The following is an 18,777-nucleotide window of genomic DNA, read 5'->3' as shown; positions in this document are numbered from 1 at the left end:
GCTACTCAGCTCAGATGCTTTTGTTTGAAACAGGTGGCAGCCTCTTGATTACAGGCCCGTCCTTCTATGACATGACACATTTTCCCGAGTTTCATTGTGTCATCCTGCAGCTCACTGTGACCTTTGACCTCCCAGTGGCAATGAGTGGACAACAACCCCAAAGGGACCGACTAAATATCACATACATTGAAATGTTATTATTTCAAATGGCAGCCTGTCAGGATCCAAAGGTTTTCTTTCTCCTTTTTCAAAATGTCATGACCTCATCATGTCCAATCTGCACACCCCAACCCTCAGTGATGCAGCAAACAGCCGGACTACAATGTGCTCATTGCAGATAACAAGGCTTTTATTTTTGCTTCCAAGAACCTGCTTCACTCTCTGAATTATAGACTTTAATTTCTCGATTATAAAATTCCGTCAGATAACATTTTTCTTTTTTGATGTTTTAGCAGCAGCTCAAGCAAAACACTTGAAGTTGAGCTTCATCAATGTGCGCTTTGATCAACTTGAAGCCAGATTTCACTGAACAGATTCTTCTCTAATTGGAGGAGATAAGGGTTGGTTTCAGTGGCTTCAGGGTATTAGATGTCGTCCCAGGGGGTTTTCTAACTGTTATCGCTTCCTGTTTGTTGTCACACATGTCAAAGTGTATCGATCAAGACGGCAGAGAGTGAAACTGATGCCCGGCGGGGGAGCGCACTGGGCGGGCAGGGCGACGCGAGGACCGGGGCGCTTAAATCTTTTATCTTAAGAATGGCCGCTTTGGTGATAACAGGATTGGCGTGTCCCCACTAGCTCCTGACCCATATTCCCCAGGAAAACCTCGTTTGCATCGCTAAAGAAGAAATAAGGGGGGACTCTGTTCTCTGCAGCCGGTTTCCGCTGCGCGCAATCACAGCTCCAGGAGCAGCGCTGGAGTCGGTGCGCTCTGGCAGAAAGCATCCAGCCTCCTCATCTCACGGCTCAGTCGGTGCTCCTCTCCATCTCCATGCCTCCAAGCTTCAGCTACCGGCTCTCATCGGCGGAAACCCTCGCAATGAAACCGCTATAATCCATCCTGTTTTCATCTTTTTTTCTTTTCTTTTTTGTTTCACACTTTACTTACTACAAACAAGAAGAAAAGGCGACAAACACTCTTCATCTGCAAGTTTCAGCGTGTTTGTGTCGCACTGGAGGGGAGGAAGCGATGGCAGCCCCGGTGAAAGCAGCTCTGGCTCTCCTGGTTCTCACCGTGGCAAGTGAGTAATCTTTTTTAAATCCTCCTGGAACGGGACGGGGGGTTTCTACTTTGGGGCGTTAATCACCACAGTTTTTGGCAGCTCATGGCAAAATGGCACATCCATATGCATGTTAATAGTCTAACAATACTGGAAAGTAACGTGTTTTGCTGTTTAAACACAAAGGTGCCACTGTTATGGTGCAATTCTCTGTGTTGTTGTTATTTAGGAAATGTTTAAGCCACGCTTTTCGCTCACAGTGTTACCGGAAAGCAGGCCGGTGGGGATCAGTAGTGGCGTTTCCGTGCGTCAGACACTTCAGCACGTGATTTTTCCTGCACGCCTCAATTAACTAACTTGCTTCTCTTTACACCTCAAACCAACGGAACCATCTTAAAAATGTGCTTTATACGGACATGAGGTGTGAAATTTGAGAAAGGTGCGCTACTTTTACGCACTTTCTCCCTTCTGTCCTGGCTTGTAATTTACACAACAAACGCTTTTCTCATGGCTCATTAAACTGTGGCACAGCGTGGCTCTAACTGCAGACACAATTAAGGCTTTTAATCTACAGGATGGGCATTCTGTGGGACCTCGCTGCGTCTTATTGCCTGCAGTGTGCACCAGGACCATTTGATATTCATAGCAGCGATCTAAATGGTCTCTTTGCTCACAGAGAAACCTTTAACTCCCTGCACTTCTTTTACACCATGTTCAGTACAAGTCATGTCTCTTGTTTTTTCTATCAAATTAAGCAACTTATGAGCAGCTGCCTGTGGTTGTGATTGAGGCGGGAGCTGTCCAAGGTGCTGAAATGGGATCTCACTGCTCAGCACTAAACGAGGCAAAGCCCAGGTGTTTGGCTCTCAATGAGTGTGTTTAGATGGGTACGTGGGTTTTTCTTTGCAGAAAACTGAGCATTAGATTGATCAAGATTTACAATGGTGAAGGAGAGCAACTTCGCAGTGGCACTAAACAGCCCATTAGTTTAAGCTGAATTCTATTTAACTGCACAAATGAATGTTTCAAGGTGCTACAACTAAATCAATGGACTTAATTTCACTGATTGGTTCTTTAATTCCATTGTCACTGCCATTAGGTGGGCAGGTGTTCACTGGAATAAAGGCATCCTGTGTGCAGATAGATTCTGAACAGATATGGCTAAACAGCTGAAGTTAGCTACACTTGTAAGAAACTTTAAGCTTGAAATGAGCTTAAATGGATGATAATGTTCATTTAACCACATCTGAAAACAAAGTGGATGATAATTGGAGAGCAGCATCAGCTCGTTGTGCAAACACAAAGTTCATTAGCCAACTTTGTCTCTTTTCTGTGACTCGCCATTGTTTGACTGTGGCTTCGTCCCTCCTATCAAAGCTTGACTGTGACTGTAAAAGCACTAAACTCAGCCCACTCTGTTGGGATATATTTGTACCTCGTGTCATCCTGTCTACTGTTGGCTTCACTACCCTTTTCACTCTCTGTGCCGTCCACTGTCTGTTCCTGCATGCCACTTTTTTTTTTTTTCTGCCTCACTCCATATTTTCAGCCTTTATCTTTTTCCAGACTCCTACTCCGATGCCCATCTGACATATTGGGTTCTACATCTGTCTCCTGTGCTCTGCCTCTCTCTCAGTGTCAGCTGCGTATTGTGGTAAACGTGCTACTGTGTGCTCTGGCTACCCGCTGAGATGTTTTGCTCATTAACTTGTAAAATGCCTCCGAGTGCAAGACAGGGCCACACACTATCTGCATTTAGTATGTTGCACGAAACCCCCAGTCAACTCCCCCCCTCCCGACTGCTTCTCTGTAGCCCCTGGGTGAAACTTTACATGTGGGTGGGCAGAAATATGCAACTCAAAGTTTTGTCCTGGGGTTATTGTAAAGTTGTTGTTTCTCGTGATTCTATAAACTGCTTTTTTTTTTTTTTTGTACTGCAGATGTGCGCCCGGTCAGCAGGGCCCTGTGAGTCACTGCTTCATAGTAAACTGTTAGTCATTGTGTTGACACACTTGTTTGGATGCTGCACTTTGAAGGAGAGATGCAGTCAGACGAACGCAGAGATCAATGAGCTTTACAAGGACGAGAGGCCGCAAACCTAAACAGTGGTTACATGTAAAAGCGTCACTGAGGGAGCCGAGAATCTTTTCCGGCATCCGTTGTCTGTGTTCTTTCCTATATCAGCACATGTTCCTGCTCGGAAGAAAAAGAGCAAAGCGGGACAGAAAGACACGGGGGAGAGGTTGTGACAGATAAAATGAAATCATACTAGGAGAATAGTTGTTTTTATCCTTGCAGACAGAAGGAGCGTCTGTGTAGAGGAAAAGTTTGGGGCAAAACAACTAACATAAATCCCACGAGATACTGAAAAGCTATAAATCTCTCAGGCAGCTGATTCACAATGAGAAATTTTCTCTGAACCACGTGGCGGTGGATGCATATGAATGGCACATGGCTTGTCTTTTATAGCATGACTGATTTTGGGCAGTGCACTGAGCAAAGCCAAAGACAGCTGAAGCCCAAATTGTTTTGGCCTCAGAAAGGCCACCCCAGATGGTAACGCACTGAATAATTCACTACCCTGAAAAGAAAGTTACAGGATGCAGAATTGTTGTATTTTTTTTTCTATCTCTCTCCGTGCTCTTGAGTGATGACACAGTCTATCCATCCATCTGCATCACTCAAAACACAGCAGCACGTCTGAAAGGTTTTTTTTTGTTTTTTGTTTGATTTTGCACCATCTTTACGTCGTGATGGACGCTGTGTTGACTCTATGTGGGTGAGAAAGACTCGGAGAATAATCTCTGATTGTGTTTGAGTCTCTGCGCAAGTAAGATGATGGCATTTTTATTTTAGCGGCGATGAATTATTGAGGTGTGGAGAGTGCAGTGAGGCAGACAGGAGTGTGTGTGTGTGTGTGTGTGTGTGTGCATACATGTGTGATGAGACCTGCTGGTAGACTCCCCTAATGCTCCATCTCTACTTACATCAACCTCATACACATCTCATTTTAGCCTCAGCTACCGTTTTAGCATTTTACTGTCAAACCTCGGCACCTTACATCCCTCTATACAATCCATACTGTGCTCCTCCGCCGGCTTTAGTGCTCCTCTCAGGTCACACGGAGTAAATTGTCTTTCCCAGTTTATTAATTTTTTGTGCTGGGTTTATTTTTACACTGTCCCCTTTACATTTTTAAGGCAATATGACATCTCTTATATCTGTCAGAGAGCAGTTGGGGAAGAGCAGCTACATAAGGAACCACAACACTATAGAAACATGTTTGTAAAATGTAAATCATATCTGCTTAGTCACTACACAACTATCTTTCAATTCAAATTTTGCACGAAACTCATCTTCTGTGCACGTGTACGACATATATAGTATGTGTAAGAGTGTAGATGTGTTTGAAATTTGTTTCCAGCCTCTTGTATCCTAATTTTACTGTTTGAAAAGCTTTTTAGATATTATTGGCTGTTCTCTTCTACAAACCTCCTGAAAAGTTCACAGAGAATAAAGAAATGATTTAGTATTACTCTTCTGTACAGTAACAGATGCAGCAGAGGCAGAGCTTGGGTCAACCTCCAAACACACAGGATCCTACTCCCCCTTAATTCAACCTTGTTTGACTCTCCCTGTCTGCTAAAAAGCCACGTTTTGAGATCACGCAGGGTCACGATCTAAGACCTGAGCCACAAAAGACTTTATGCAGCTGACGACAAGCCCTCATGATGAGCAACCTTAACCTGATGTGTAAAATTGGAAGAGTGGCCCTCTAGTCAAAGCCTAATTGGAGTATATTTTCTTTCTTTGATCCTCTTTTGCGTCATTTTAGCTCCATAAGTATCAATTATAGCTCGCTAACCTGCTAATCAGGCTCCTTAAAGTCAATTTTGTGTGCATTCGCCTGCTTGTCAGTGTTCTGGGGGTTTTATTTAGAGGGTTTTAATCCAATTAACCAAAGCAGACGGACAAACAAAGCCGAAAAAAACAACAATCAGTTGCTTTTAATTAGAAAAAGATATCGGCATACCGTTTCGTAGCAGTTTGCACTCTTATCGCGTATAAACAATAAATTGCTGCCACAATGTAATCCCATTAAGCAAATGTATTAATCACTGTCTGTCATTCCCCTTGAATCATCACCATAATATGACATGATCCTATTTCATTTCATCAGATAATTATACTAATCTGGGAATTGTTTTGTCTCGCTCGGATGAAGCTTTTGTTTATTGTGGTGGATTTGTGTGTGTGTGTCTCTGCCTCCTCTCTCTCTCCTATTTTGGCAGACGGAGCTTTGTATCTCTCAGGACGTTTACCCTTTGGGTTTAGTGTCATGTCATAGCTGCTCAGACACTGAACACTTCTCCTGTCGTGTCCTCACATCAGAGCCTGCTGGAGGTTAATGTGGAGTGACCAAGTGCGGACTCTGCCTCTCCTTCCTGCACCCGTCTTTAAAGCTCAGAGCCTCTTACTTTCAGTTTGATCCTGACATGTCTCAGAACGTGTTCTCATGAATGGATATTGATAAGACAGCTCGGTGCATGTCCAAGTGCCAAAACAAACAATATATAGATGTCCAAAGCTGCTAACTGCACAGCTTTGAGATGTTTGGACTCTACTATAGTGCTGATGTCTGTGCAGGAGAGTTTGCACAGCTGTTTCATTGTGAATGCTTCGACTAGATCAGATACTGTGCACCATATATAGTATCTTCTACTGGAAAATGATGTTAAACAAGGACACAGATGGTGTATAGTAGGTGTATACTGGGTCAGGATGAGTTCAAACTTTACAAATCAGCCTATTTATGGCATTTAGAGAATGGAGAGAACTGGCCAAGCTGCATACATACCCAATGTGCTGCTCCCCAATGTATTTCAGTCAGCAAGCGTTCTTTTTTTTTTTTTACTAACATCTTCAGATCAAATCACCTCCTGTTGGTTCAAGGTAAACATACCGCAACCTGGCAAAAGCAGACCCCAATTATCTTTCCACCCAGCACGGTCTGGCAGAGCCACGGATGACCGACTATAAACGTACTGCGTAACAGACGACCAACAGCAGCATCCTTCACTTAGGAAGTCAACACAAACTACATTATGCATGACAAAGCAGGAAAATTAAGCTGGGTCCTAATCTCTTGATTATCTTAACATGAACAAAACACCAGAGAGGCAGAAAACAACCCTTTTTCACAAGAATTACATGCAACTAAACTGCATTCTCATTTACATTTTGAGTAAAAAAAAAAACACAACTATTTTTCTCAGACTGCATTTGTATGTTATAAATGCATTTATAATCAACATGTCTTTGGCATTTTATTGCTTTTCTACTTGGACTGGTCACCCTGGTAACCCAGTACATGGAGGAGAAGCTTCAAACTAGTGATGCACGATATTAAAATTTCTGGCCAATACCAATATTAAGATTTCTGATATCGCTGATAACCGATATTACCGATGTCGATAACCAAAATTTGTTCACAACAAAAAATTAGTACAAGTAAGCTCTGTGAGAACATGAAAACTGTTCAAAAGAAGCCCATACTAAATTAGACAGCATAGTCTTATTTATTATGTAACAAAAGTAAAACAAATTTAAACATATTTAACGTTCAAGTCCTGAACCATTTAAGTAAAAACATAGCAGCAATATCAAATGTAGAGACGAAGGCGCTAATGTTAGACAATCATCGGTTTTTCACATCGGCTAAATTTGTTCATCGGACTGATACCGATACATCGGAAAAAACACTAATATCGGCCGATACTGATGTGGTCGTCGATATATCGTGCATCTCTACTTCAAACATATTGTGAATGGATGTATTTTAACCCAAATCAAGATATTTTACTAAGTCTTACTTGATAGTTTTAGTGCTTGAACCCAATCAAGCTACTAACGTGTAATTTACACTGTAAAAGGATCTATTTTAACCCAGAGTAGGATATTTTCCTTAAACCAAGCAGATTAGGGGCTCAAACCTAACTAAACAGCAAGTGAATAATGAAAGTAAACAAACCTCATGTCTAAGAGTGTCCTGCATATGACACAAACCTCTGTATCTTGGGTGAAAATCCTTTTTTTCTTAGCTCTTGGGGAAAAATGCATTGATTTTAAAACATACATAAGCATGCAATTTAGTTATATACTTGTGTGTTGTATAGAATTTTTTTGAGACAGGGTTGTTATCTGGCTTTCTGGTTCTTTGTTAAAGTTACAATAATCAGGAGATTAAGAGTCATTTTAATTATCAGGCTTTGAGTAACATACTTTTTAAAGATGGAGAATTACAGTGCTTTCAGCTGCGATTTACACAGTATCGACCTCTTACGTAATGCGCTGCTCTCTTATCTTTCTTTGCCTCCCCCTCCCCTACTCAGTTTGTACTTTCTTGTAAGAAGGGAAGCAATAGCCAACAGTCATGTCAGGAAAAGTTATTTATGAAGCACAAAGAAAGCTGTCACAAAACCCTCCCAGAAATAAAACAACATCAAAACAGACAAGAAAAAAAATGGAGGAAACAGGTACGAGACAAATCTGGAGGGAAGAGAATAGATGGTAGCCAAACATAATGCAGGACATCTTGGTAATGATAATTCCCTCTGAATAATCACATCTCTGAATATGTATCATGTCAGTAAGCAAACAGGTTGTGGAGAGCCTTGGTTAAAGCTTCACAGTCAGTTAAGTGAGAGTTTTAGTCTGTGAAAAACAAAAAAAGCTGGACAATCAGGTTTTTAAAAATGCATTTAAAATGTATTGAAGTCTGGCAGGGTCAGTGTTTAAACCACTCACTGTCATTGAAGCCCCGTGACCCAGTCAGACATCGTTCTGTGTAGATTACATGGTTGAAATCAGCCCTGCGGTGGCTCACTGTGTCACTGAACGCATTTCTGTTAAAATGTGACTTATAATTGTCGTATCAAGTGCATATTGCATGTAATGTTAACATGCAATATGCAGCACGCGGTGTGTATTATAATATGTTAGGAGGAACGTAGGTATAGAGCATGTGTGTGTGTGTGTGTGTGTGTGTGTGTTTATGTCTGTTGGACTGTCACTAAACGCAACATTACGTCTGATCTGTTTGTGGGTATAGAGGCATGAATAGCCCATCACACACACACACACACACATACATTACTCTCATTGCTCTCATTACACACTCATTACATCGGCATGCTGCATCACTACAGCACCTAATTGGTGAGACCTCACAGCACGAGATTTAAACATCGCTTCACCAACTAGAGCTCTGGGCACGTGTGTGTGTCTATGTGTGTGTGGTTGTGTGCTTCTGTTTAGTGTATGTTTTGTCATTTTGATCCCATTCAGCTAAAACGGGAATCAGGAGTAAGTCAGCAGTGATCAGCACGCTGACTAAGATGCAGATTTTTCTCAGGTTTTATGTAATGTTTTCGAGAGCTTTGATTTTATTTCTTTTTTTTTTACAGACACCAAACCACAATGCAATGCTCACAATAAGGTCATAAGAAGATGACACAATATAAGGTCATAGAATGAACTGCTGAACAACACCTGACTGTTTTTTTCAGCGGTGTATTAGTCATCATCCATTCATGCGATTTACGTCAGAGTCACTTTAACCTTTAAGAGCAAAAGGTATGATTTATACCATCAGAGCGTGCAGCTGTAAAGTTCAATTCAAGGTTGCACTAAATTCATGGTTTATAAACAGACTTACACTCACCTAACATGTGGAGATCTCTGTTAGGTCACCCCAGTTTATCTTATCGAAACGAGACATTATTTAAGGTGAGAAATCCTAAACTTCCTGCGTAAGCCTGACAGGAGTGCATCCTCCCAACACTCACTCCACTGAGATGATGAAATTAGGAATGTCAGGATTTTTTTGAGGCAGTTGTGGAGGCTGTAGTTTGACATTTTTGGAAAGGCGTCCAACAGAATGAGATTATATAATAACCAGAAGATATTTTAGCCTTATGTAATAGAACAAGTTGGAGGAGCTTTGACAGTTTGCAGAAGAAATATGGAACAACAAAATCCTAGTTCTGCTACGGTGATTAAAATTATAACTAATTTGTTGTCAGAGTTTAATATCAAGTATAATCATTGGTACCCATTTAACTCTCTGAGGCCCAACACCTACCTGAGGGTTTGACGGGACTGTTATGTGCTAAAAATCATCAAAGTGACACCATTTATCAGCCAGAAACTATAAAAACAGAATAACTGGATTTTAAATTTTCTGATGGTCATGGAACTGATAATCTTTGATGTGTTCTTCTTTCAAAAATAATAAAATCACAACCAAATCTAAGCTCAAAATCTTGACATTTCATCCAAAAAAAAAAACATGTCTACATTATTCATTTAGAAATCCATCAAAAACTAATTGTTTCCACTGAACACATTTTGTAAAAAAACAAAACATTCTGCAGGGCAGCTATTAGTGACTCAGCTACAACCAGCAGTTACCTGACGAAAGTTCAGGGACTTTTTGGTTTAATCGGCTGAACTGCAGGCTGATGTACACAGAGCAGACATGAGAGAAGTATATAAAGAAATTAAAAGTTGAAAAAGCAAAGTATCTATAGTATTTAGAGTCAACATTTTTTTCCATTATTGGTAACACTTGTTTGTGTTTGGAAAAATGTGTTACATGTTGATTCCAGGTTTTTACATTTTTGGAAAATAAAGAGAGAAATCGAACCTTTGTTTTGTCTTTTTTATGGCATTCTAACTGTATTATTCTGCATTAAAGACACACAATATTAAACACAGCATTTAAAAATAATATAATATGAATATATTTATTAGATCTGTAAAAAGAGAAAGTGAAACCAGATGACAAAGTGCATATACTTAGCAGAATTATTAATAAAAAGAACCAGTGTTAATATTGGATCATACTGACACTTGTCTGAGACATCACAGCTGTCTGAAATTCCCAAAGCCTCTGACCCAGAATTACATCTCCAAGGCTGCCTTGAATGGATTTCAAGGCCCCAAAATGCACAATAATAACATGAATGCGACAATATGTCAGTAGACAGTGTTCAGCCAGGAGGGACTAAAAATAGTATTAGAGTGACACTCTGAAAACTAAAAGCTGACTTGAGCTTTTATGTGATTGGAACATATTCACATCTCATCTCACTTGACCACAGCCACGATGTTACATAATACAGGTTCTGATGCAGAGAACAGTGTAGTTTGTTGAAAACTGTGTATGTTTTTTTACTGTGTGTGTGCAGCTGCCTTGTGTGCGGAGGTGGAGGAGCGGCTAGTGAGTCACCTGTTGTCACCGGAGCGCTACAACAAGCTGATCAGACCGGCCGTCAACAACAGCCAGCAGGTCACCATTTACATCCAGGTGTCTCTAGCTCAGCTGATCAATGTGGTGAGGACACACACACACACACACACACACACACACCTACACACACACACACTAATCCAAAACCACATATGTCGCAATTGTGGATGCAAAACAGCATATGTGGTTTTTCTATCTAATGAAACTGCCTTAACTGTCTGTATTTCAGAATGAGAGAGAGCAGATCATGACCACCAACTGTTGGCTCTCTCAGGTTTGTCCACAAGCATCCTCTTGTCATTTATTCTGTGTGAATCTGTGTGTGAAGGTCTGGCCATGATGTGAAAACACTGCCTCTGAGTGGCTGAGTTGTATTAATCACTGCCGCATGCAAACATAAAGTCACATGTTTAGGTTTGTAGTGGTGCAGCAGCAGTTTGAACAATACTGTGCCATTCACTGGCGAGGGAAAGACTTCAATGTGTTTAAAATGCAAAACCAGTGTTGGTGTTATTATGCCTGAGCCAGCAATTTTATACATGGATTCTGAATGTAAGTATTTTATTTTGAACCTGTATTTTTGTGTGTGTGATGTTATTTGGTTGCATGCCTCTGTCTCAGGTGTGGAACGACTACAGATTAATGTGGGATCCTGAACAGTATGAGGGAATCAAGAAAATCCGACTCCCGACACAACACATCTGGCTGCCAGACATCGTCCTCTATAACAAGTATGTCTGCTTTGTGATAAACACAATGAGTGTGTGTGTGTGTGTGTGTTAAACTGATGAAATTCAGAACAACTTCACTGCAATAGTTTCAAAAACCCCATTTTCCTAAAAGGTTTGTCATTCTATCCTCTTATTGAATCTATCCTCTTATCGCTCCCTTTTTATCCCACCTGTCACCTTTTGGGATAATGGATACAACCAAAAATGTTTTGTTAACACCGTCTGGAGTGTCTGCAGACAGTCTCCGGATAATGACTGATCTTTTAAGGTTTGAGAGATTACAAAGCCTGCACAGAAAGCAGGATTGAGTTAAAAAAGTCTACCAGACAGATAAAGAAAACAGAGTTAATAGAGACACAATGTAAAACATGACTATTCATACCCTTCAGCAAAAGTACTAACACAGTAATGTAAATATATTTCATTACAAGTAATGCATGAACAATCCAACCTTAGTAAAATGACAGTATTAGCAGCAAAATGTAGTCAATGTGCTAAAGTAAAAGTACTGGTTTGGTCCCTTTGAGTGATGCATTATTATATTTGACATCATTAGATGAGTAATAATGAAGCCTCACTTTGTTAGTAGCATTACAATGTCATAGCTGCTGCAGGTGGAGCCAGTTTGAACTTCTTTATATACAGTTTTATAGACAGAGACACTGAGGAGGACAGAAATGATTAATAGGAGAGGAAAGAAAAACAAAGGATTTGATCCAGAAAAAAGTTTTAAGTTTTTGGACATCTTTGATGTTTTCTGAGAAATTACAATATGTAAGTATTTGTGTAAATGAAACCATGTCAGAAGTTTGAAGTCAAAATCACTATTTGATGGAAACCACTGCTTCACACTTTGACAAGATGTTTTATTCCAAATGCTTATTTTATTCACTGTGTAAAATCTTCATGCCAAAATTAAACGAAAGCTGTTCAATAAATGTAGTGGAAAAGAAAGTATAATATTTTACTCTGAAATGTGCTCAAATGTAATTATGAAGTAGCATGAAGTCAATAATCAAGTACAGTCCAATACCTAAAAATGATCCATCCATCCATTATCTATACACCGCTTAATCCTCACTAGGGTCGCGGGGGGACTGGTGACCTGTCCAGGGTGTCCCCTGCCTTCGCCCTAAGTCAGCTGGGATAGACTCCAGCCCTCCCGCGACCCTAGTGAGGATTAAGCGGTGTATAGATAATGGATGGATGGATGGTTTCTTTTAATTGTTAATCTCACAGGTCGCCACTTTTGGTGCATTTGTTCAACTTTGACTATTAGTGCCCTCATTAACTGACTTGAAAATGAAAATACTGATTGACAACTCCTCTTGAAGAAAAACTCATAGTATCAACTGCAATGTGTCTGCCAAAACTTCAGAAGAAACTTTTTTTTTTTTCTTGTTTGTACATGTCATCTTCATTTCAGTTTGCAGTAATTTAAACAAAATTAGGCTTCAAGTCAACATCAGCTGTGATTAGATTGATTTCTTATGTGGTCATTTTTCGACTGCTGCAATCTTAACTGAGCACGTGACATGTACAGACTGAAAAACACACACAGACTGACAACGTTTACGATTCATTCGTATACTGTCCTTCTGTGTTTGAGACTTCGGAGCTGGATCTGCATGCAGAATCACATCATGGCAAGAGACATCACTGTACATTACTGTGTGTTTTTGCAGATTGAGCAGTATAGCACAAAATATTCCCGTGAGTGTGCAGATCAGAAAAATCATCTTGGAGCTGTATGACATGACTGCAGGGGAAAATCAATACGCCAGAATGTCCGTACTGTAAAAAGTTCAAAAGAAATTAGCCCCGTCGCCTCTATTCACTGGAGTGTTAGCTGACAGGCACGAAGGCTCCTGGACCTCACCTCATCTGTCACCCACAGAGATCAACACCTGCGTCTCCTTTCCATCTGCCAGTTTCTTGTACAGCATTAACTCTTAAGTTTCATCGTGAAAATTGTATTACATCCAGGAGTCCTTGCTCAGTTGTGTTGCCTAACAGTTGCAAATACATTTAAGCAAGAGTTTAGTTTTGATTTCATTTTGTGTGGTGATGCACATCTAACATCAGAATTTTGCAGTTGTGTTGCATGTTTTTTTAAATTTGAAATTACTTTTAATTTTGATGTATCTACGCCAAATCCAGAGTCAAGCTGCCTTTTACATTAACACCCTGACAACATAAACACAGCGACACACATTCATATCTAAAGCTGCTCGCTACAACCACAGCCTGATCTGCTGCCCGCTGAGCAGTTGGGGTCTGGGGCGCTTCCTCAAGGGCGTCTCAGAGGTGATAATGAGAGATGAGATGCAAGCTGCTGCTTTTTTTCCCTCTTTCTCCCTGATGAGGTTTATCTTATTTAAGTTGCACCTGAACTTATGAAATGGTCCAAGTCAGAGCAGCCTCTTGTCATACCGAATCAGGTTTTAGCTACAAGATCCCTTTGGCAGCTGCTTTAGAGCTTTCAGTCATGATTTTCATCAGCAGATGGTGTTTTAAGAATGAACTTTGCATGTCAGAGTTTAGGCCAATATGGATGAGAAACCCCAAAAGAAAAAGTGGAACCTGAACGTAACTGTTTTCTCAGCTGCTGCATCCAGGGCAAAAAGAAAAGAAAACAGACTTTTATAAGTGAGAATGAGATAGTCTAACAGACTTTGGTGTTTTGGTCAGCAGTCACTGCACCGTTTACAGGGCTTGTAGGCATTAAACTTTTACCAACACAGATTGCCGGTCAGCTAAAGTCGACGTAAAGAGCACACTGGCTCAAGAGGCAAAATGATAGGCGATGATCAGCATTACTTTGTGACTTCAGGTTGACGTCTGGCGAGAGCAGAGGTCACAGTGAGCAGGTGGGGCCTCTGCATTTTTAATTTGTCTGCATACACATCAGCAGCCCCAAACCATTAGAGACCAAGTGTGATGGTTGGATTCCTGACCTACTTTATAATTGATAGGCCACTTATTTATAATGCATCACATGCAGCCTTGGTGAGATGAAGAAATAAAGTCAGTCTCAGCAGATTTGCAGCTCCGGGGGGCAGTTGTTGCCTTGTTGCTGACATGAGTCCCAGGCCGAGGTCCTCTCCTGAGACGTTGAACACATCTCTCTGAATTCAAACTGTGACATGTGTCACCTGTGCAGATGCGTGGTGACAGTCATGAAATCATTTTCTCGACATGCAGTCAGCTTGAACTGCTAATTAACTTGCTGTTGTCTCTTCATAACAATGCTACAACACTGATCCTGTCCACTTCTAACGGTGCTCAGAAGATGAGACACCACAAGTCTAACATGAATCCAACAAATGAAGGCAGATTTTAATCAGTGACATGCAGCACAGTGATTATCATTAAGTACAGTTGAAGGTGCGGAAAAAAACTACCAGTGAACATCATAATAAAACACAATGTTCGTTAGCTGCCTCATTTATACTTTAGATGAAGTAACAAGTAATGTGTGATGTGGCCACTAAACCTGACACTTGGCCCAGTTCGTCACCCTGAAAACAGACCCACGCAGGTGGATGAGGTGATGCACACAGGTGTTGTTTCATTAAGGCAGCAATCGTTTCATGTTTGTTGTGATGATCACCAGGTAAACAAATTAAATGCATCATGAGTGTACAAGCTGAATTGTGGGTTTGCATGTGTTTAATTGGGCAATGCACTGTTCTGTTAAATGAAGCAACATTGCACCAAAAAAAAAAAGAGGAAAACAATAGAATGATTTCAAACTGTTTTACTGCTGGACGCTGTGTATTTTAGCCACAGCTTTCTGAGTCGGCGCTCCCTGTTGCATCCACAGAGCATTAGCTCACGCTGTGTTGTCTGTCTGAATGTGGCCTTGTCTCATTTCAACACCACCTGTTAAACTCTCTCAGAGGAATCCTCATTGTTACTCTGGTTCTTTGAAAACCTCTTCAAACGTTACATCATTTCCCATCAAATCTACCTCTATGAATACATATTGTCAATTACTGACGTACGCGTCTCTGTGTGAACCACAGATATGTATTACTCCAAGTGTCCTCTGAAGCTTCTATCTATTGATTTTCTGACATTAATGTAGGTTGTGGTGGTAGCAAGCTATGACAATTAATCAGATTTCTTTGATTAGACGTTTCCTTCAGCTGCCCTTGGGGGAACCCAAAGTGTTCCCAGGCTACATAGGATATACTGTATAATCCCTCCAGTGTATTCTGTTCCTGCCTCAGGGTGTCCACCAAGATGGATATTACTTGAATACCTTTGTAAGGTTATCCACTGGGCATCCTCAAAGGATGTTTGAAGCACAGTTTGCAGTAGTTTTACTCTATTCTGCTCTGTTTTAATTTAAAAAAAAAAAAAAAACTTATTTATCTACATCATGTACAGATGTGGTGGATGTGCTTAACTTTACTTTCTAAATCTTTTTGATCTCCTCCCTTTTCCTCAGTGCTGATGGGACCTATGAAGTCTCATTCTACTCCAACGCGGTGGTCTCCAACAACGGTGAAGTGGCCTGGCTCCCACCAGCTATCTACAAGTCGGCCTGCAAAATCGAAGTCCGCGATTTCCCCTTTGACCAGCAGAACTGCACCCTCAAGTTTCGCTCGTGGACCTATGACCACACAGAGATCGATCTCATCCTCCTCAGTGACTATGCCTCACGTGATGACTTCAAACCCAGCGGCGAGTGGGATATTGTTTCACTGCCTGGACGCAAGAATGAAGACCCTAATGATATCCGATACCTGGATATCACCTATGACTTTATAATCAAGAGGAAACCTCTGTTCTACACCATCAATCTGATCATTCCCTGCATCCTGATCACGTCTTTAGCTATTCTGGTCTTCTACCTTCCATCAGACTGTGGTGAGAAGATGACTCTTTGTATCTCAGTGCTCCTGGCCCTGACTGTGTTTTTACTCCTTATCTCAAAGATTGTGCCACCCACGTCTCTAGCAGTGCCTCTGATTGGGAAGTACCTAATGTTTACGATGGTGCTGGTCACCTTCTCCATCGTCACCAGCGTTTGCGTGCTCAACGTGCACCATCGGTCCCCCAGCACACACACCATGCCTCCTTGGGTCAAGCGAGTCTTCCTGTACCGGCTCCCCTCTTTCCTCTTCATGCGGAGACCTGGTAGGTCCAACATTCGTGAGCGGTTCCGGAAAAAACACCAGAAGCAAAGCCAGAAGCTGTGTGGAGCAGACGGCGGGGCTGGAAGCTCTGCAGGAATGGCAGATTCTTCCTCGTCCTACTTCATCAATGAGGACTCAGCCAAACGCTACGGCTGGAAGAACTTGTCCGAGAACACGGAGTTCAGGAGGAGGATGACGCTCAAGTACAACATTGATGTGGAGGATGCAGTGGATGGGGTGCGCTACATCGCTGACAAGATGAAGACTGAGGATGATGATGAGGGGGTACGTATTTGGAGAGAGTATCTGCAAATGCATGTATGTCATGATATAAAATCCACCTGTTTGTTTTCCACCTGTTACATTTTTTTCATTCTCATGTAAGCTGTTTTAAAATTTTCAAAGATCTTTATATTTGTGGCAGCATGGTAGTCTCAAAAACAGGCTTTTTGGCATGCTAGTCATGTGGCTGTATGAAAGGCAAAGTTGGTCTGTTAGTCAGTTCAACACTTTGGTTCTGACTGAATAATCTCTGCAAATGTTGAAAGGACTGACATGACATTTTGTACAGACAGGGAAAGACAGCGACAGACTTCTGCTCAGTCTGATAATCCCATGGCCAGTTTTCTAAGTACTTTGTTTCATGACCTAATAAAACACTTAAAACATATAATAATAATTGCTAACTAGCAAATATTACATGCTATGTTGTTAAACATCAACTAACATTAGCATTCACCTCAAAGCACCAAATGTTGCTGTTTGAGTCTTAGGGAAATTATTCTATTAACAAACTGAAAATACTGGAAAAACATTCCCTATTTATGACCGCAAGGACACAATCTGAACAATGGATTAAATCTTTAAAAGCAGATTTTATGGGCCGTACTTATTTGCTGCAACTGTTTGTACTAAATATAATGTGATGATTTTCTATTTGTAATCTGGTCTTTTGTTTGTTTGTGCATATTTCTTTGAGAATTATGTTTTTTTGTGATTTGATGCCAGATTTATTACACAAGTGATTAGTTAATTTGTACTTCAAATTTTCATAAAAATGTCACTGTTGTTTTAGCCAACATAAATAATTACCCGATTCAAACATGAACATAGAAAAACAAATGATTAGATCAAATTTAATCAAGTGTAAGTTAAATAAAATAAATGATGTCAGCTCTCTTTGGTTCTGCACTAAGAACCACACAGTGGCAGCATTTAACATCTAACTTCTCTTCCTCTCTGCAGATCATCGAGGACTGGAAATACGTGGCCATGGTGATCGACCGTCTCTTCCTGTGGATCTTTGTGTGTGTTTGTGTGGTCGGGACACTGGGCCTCTTCATGCAGCCTCTGTTCCAAAGTTACAACACTCCCATTGTAGATGACGTGGAGCATAACTGAAATCTGAAGCCTGAACTTTGATCACAACATGACCCAGAAACAAACTTTTAATCCTCCCAGAAACAGAGCTCTGGTAACATTTTAACACATGAACTCACACTTCCGCCTCTCACCGCTTCCTGACTGGGAACTCATAACGATGCACTTTAGCCCTCATCCATCACCTGCCTCTCCTCCATCTTCCTCCCACCTTAGTCTCCCACCATCCTCTGCTCCGCTTGTCATCTGGACCGGGAGCTTTTTCTTTTAGTAAACCTGAAGCCGCCATGTTAGCCGTTTATTTGGCAGAGAAATACAGAACCAGTAAATCAACTACTGTCATATTTTGGTGCCATAATCAAAGGAAAGAACGGTCAAATATGCAAGATCCAACGTTTAACTGATCAGAAGTATTTTTTATTTTTAAATGTGAGGTGACGCCACCTTTCAGCCATGACGCTCTGACTTGGGAATCAGCACAGATACAGCTCTCCAAGGACTGACACGTAGCAGCTTTTTAACAGCTTTACCTGAAATGCTCAGAACTGAAAACATACTGACCCTTATCACTGTTCACTAAGGTTTACCCGGCCAACAGCAACTCAGGACATTTTTTTTTCTTGTTTAGAATGAGCTTGGTTTTGCTCTTTTCTATCATCGTATCTCAGTGGCTCCATTCACACTTTAGGTTAACGTGTATCTTGAGGGGATCCTATCACAAGTGGGCACCTCTAAGCACAGATGTAAATGCACCCAAGATCCTTTGAGGACACATTGAGATCCAAACACTCAGACCACATTCAGAGAGAGTCTGGGTTATGTATGTTCTTTTAGCAGAGTGTACATGACCACCTACTCAACTGATGTCCTCAGTAAGTACAAGTATGTACTCGTTCGTGCACCAGCAGCCTCACAGAAAAGTGTGTCAATGAAAACGAAAACAGGCAACAAAAAAAAACAATGATTTTGGTCTTTGCAAATAAAAA

General features: G+C 41.0%; 1 protein-coding gene across 1 annotated transcript; it reads left to right on the top strand.

The window, feature by feature from the left end:
- Positions 1-1,189: 1,189 nt before the first annotated feature.
- LOC103358613 (neuronal acetylcholine receptor subunit beta-2-like) lies at positions 1,190-17,812 on the top strand. Its single transcript, XM_008283642.1, has 6 exons — positions 1,190-1,241; positions 10,472-10,617; positions 10,763-10,807; positions 11,155-11,264; positions 15,721-16,696; positions 17,657-17,812. Exons 1-6 carry the CDS (start codon positions 1,190-1,192, stop codon positions 17,810-17,812), a joined length of 1,485 nt encoding a protein of 494 aa, XP_008281864.1.
- Positions 17,813-18,777: the final 965 nt, after the last annotated feature.

Source organism: Stegastes partitus, unplaced genomic scaffold (assembly GCF_000690725.1).
Source record: "Stegastes partitus isolate 25-593 unplaced genomic scaffold, Stegastes_partitus-1.0.2 Scaffold321, whole genome shotgun sequence".
In the NCBI taxonomy this organism is placed as follows: Eukaryota; Metazoa; Chordata; class Actinopteri; family Pomacentridae; genus Stegastes; species Stegastes partitus.
This window is presented reverse-complemented; position numbering and strand designations above follow the sequence as displayed.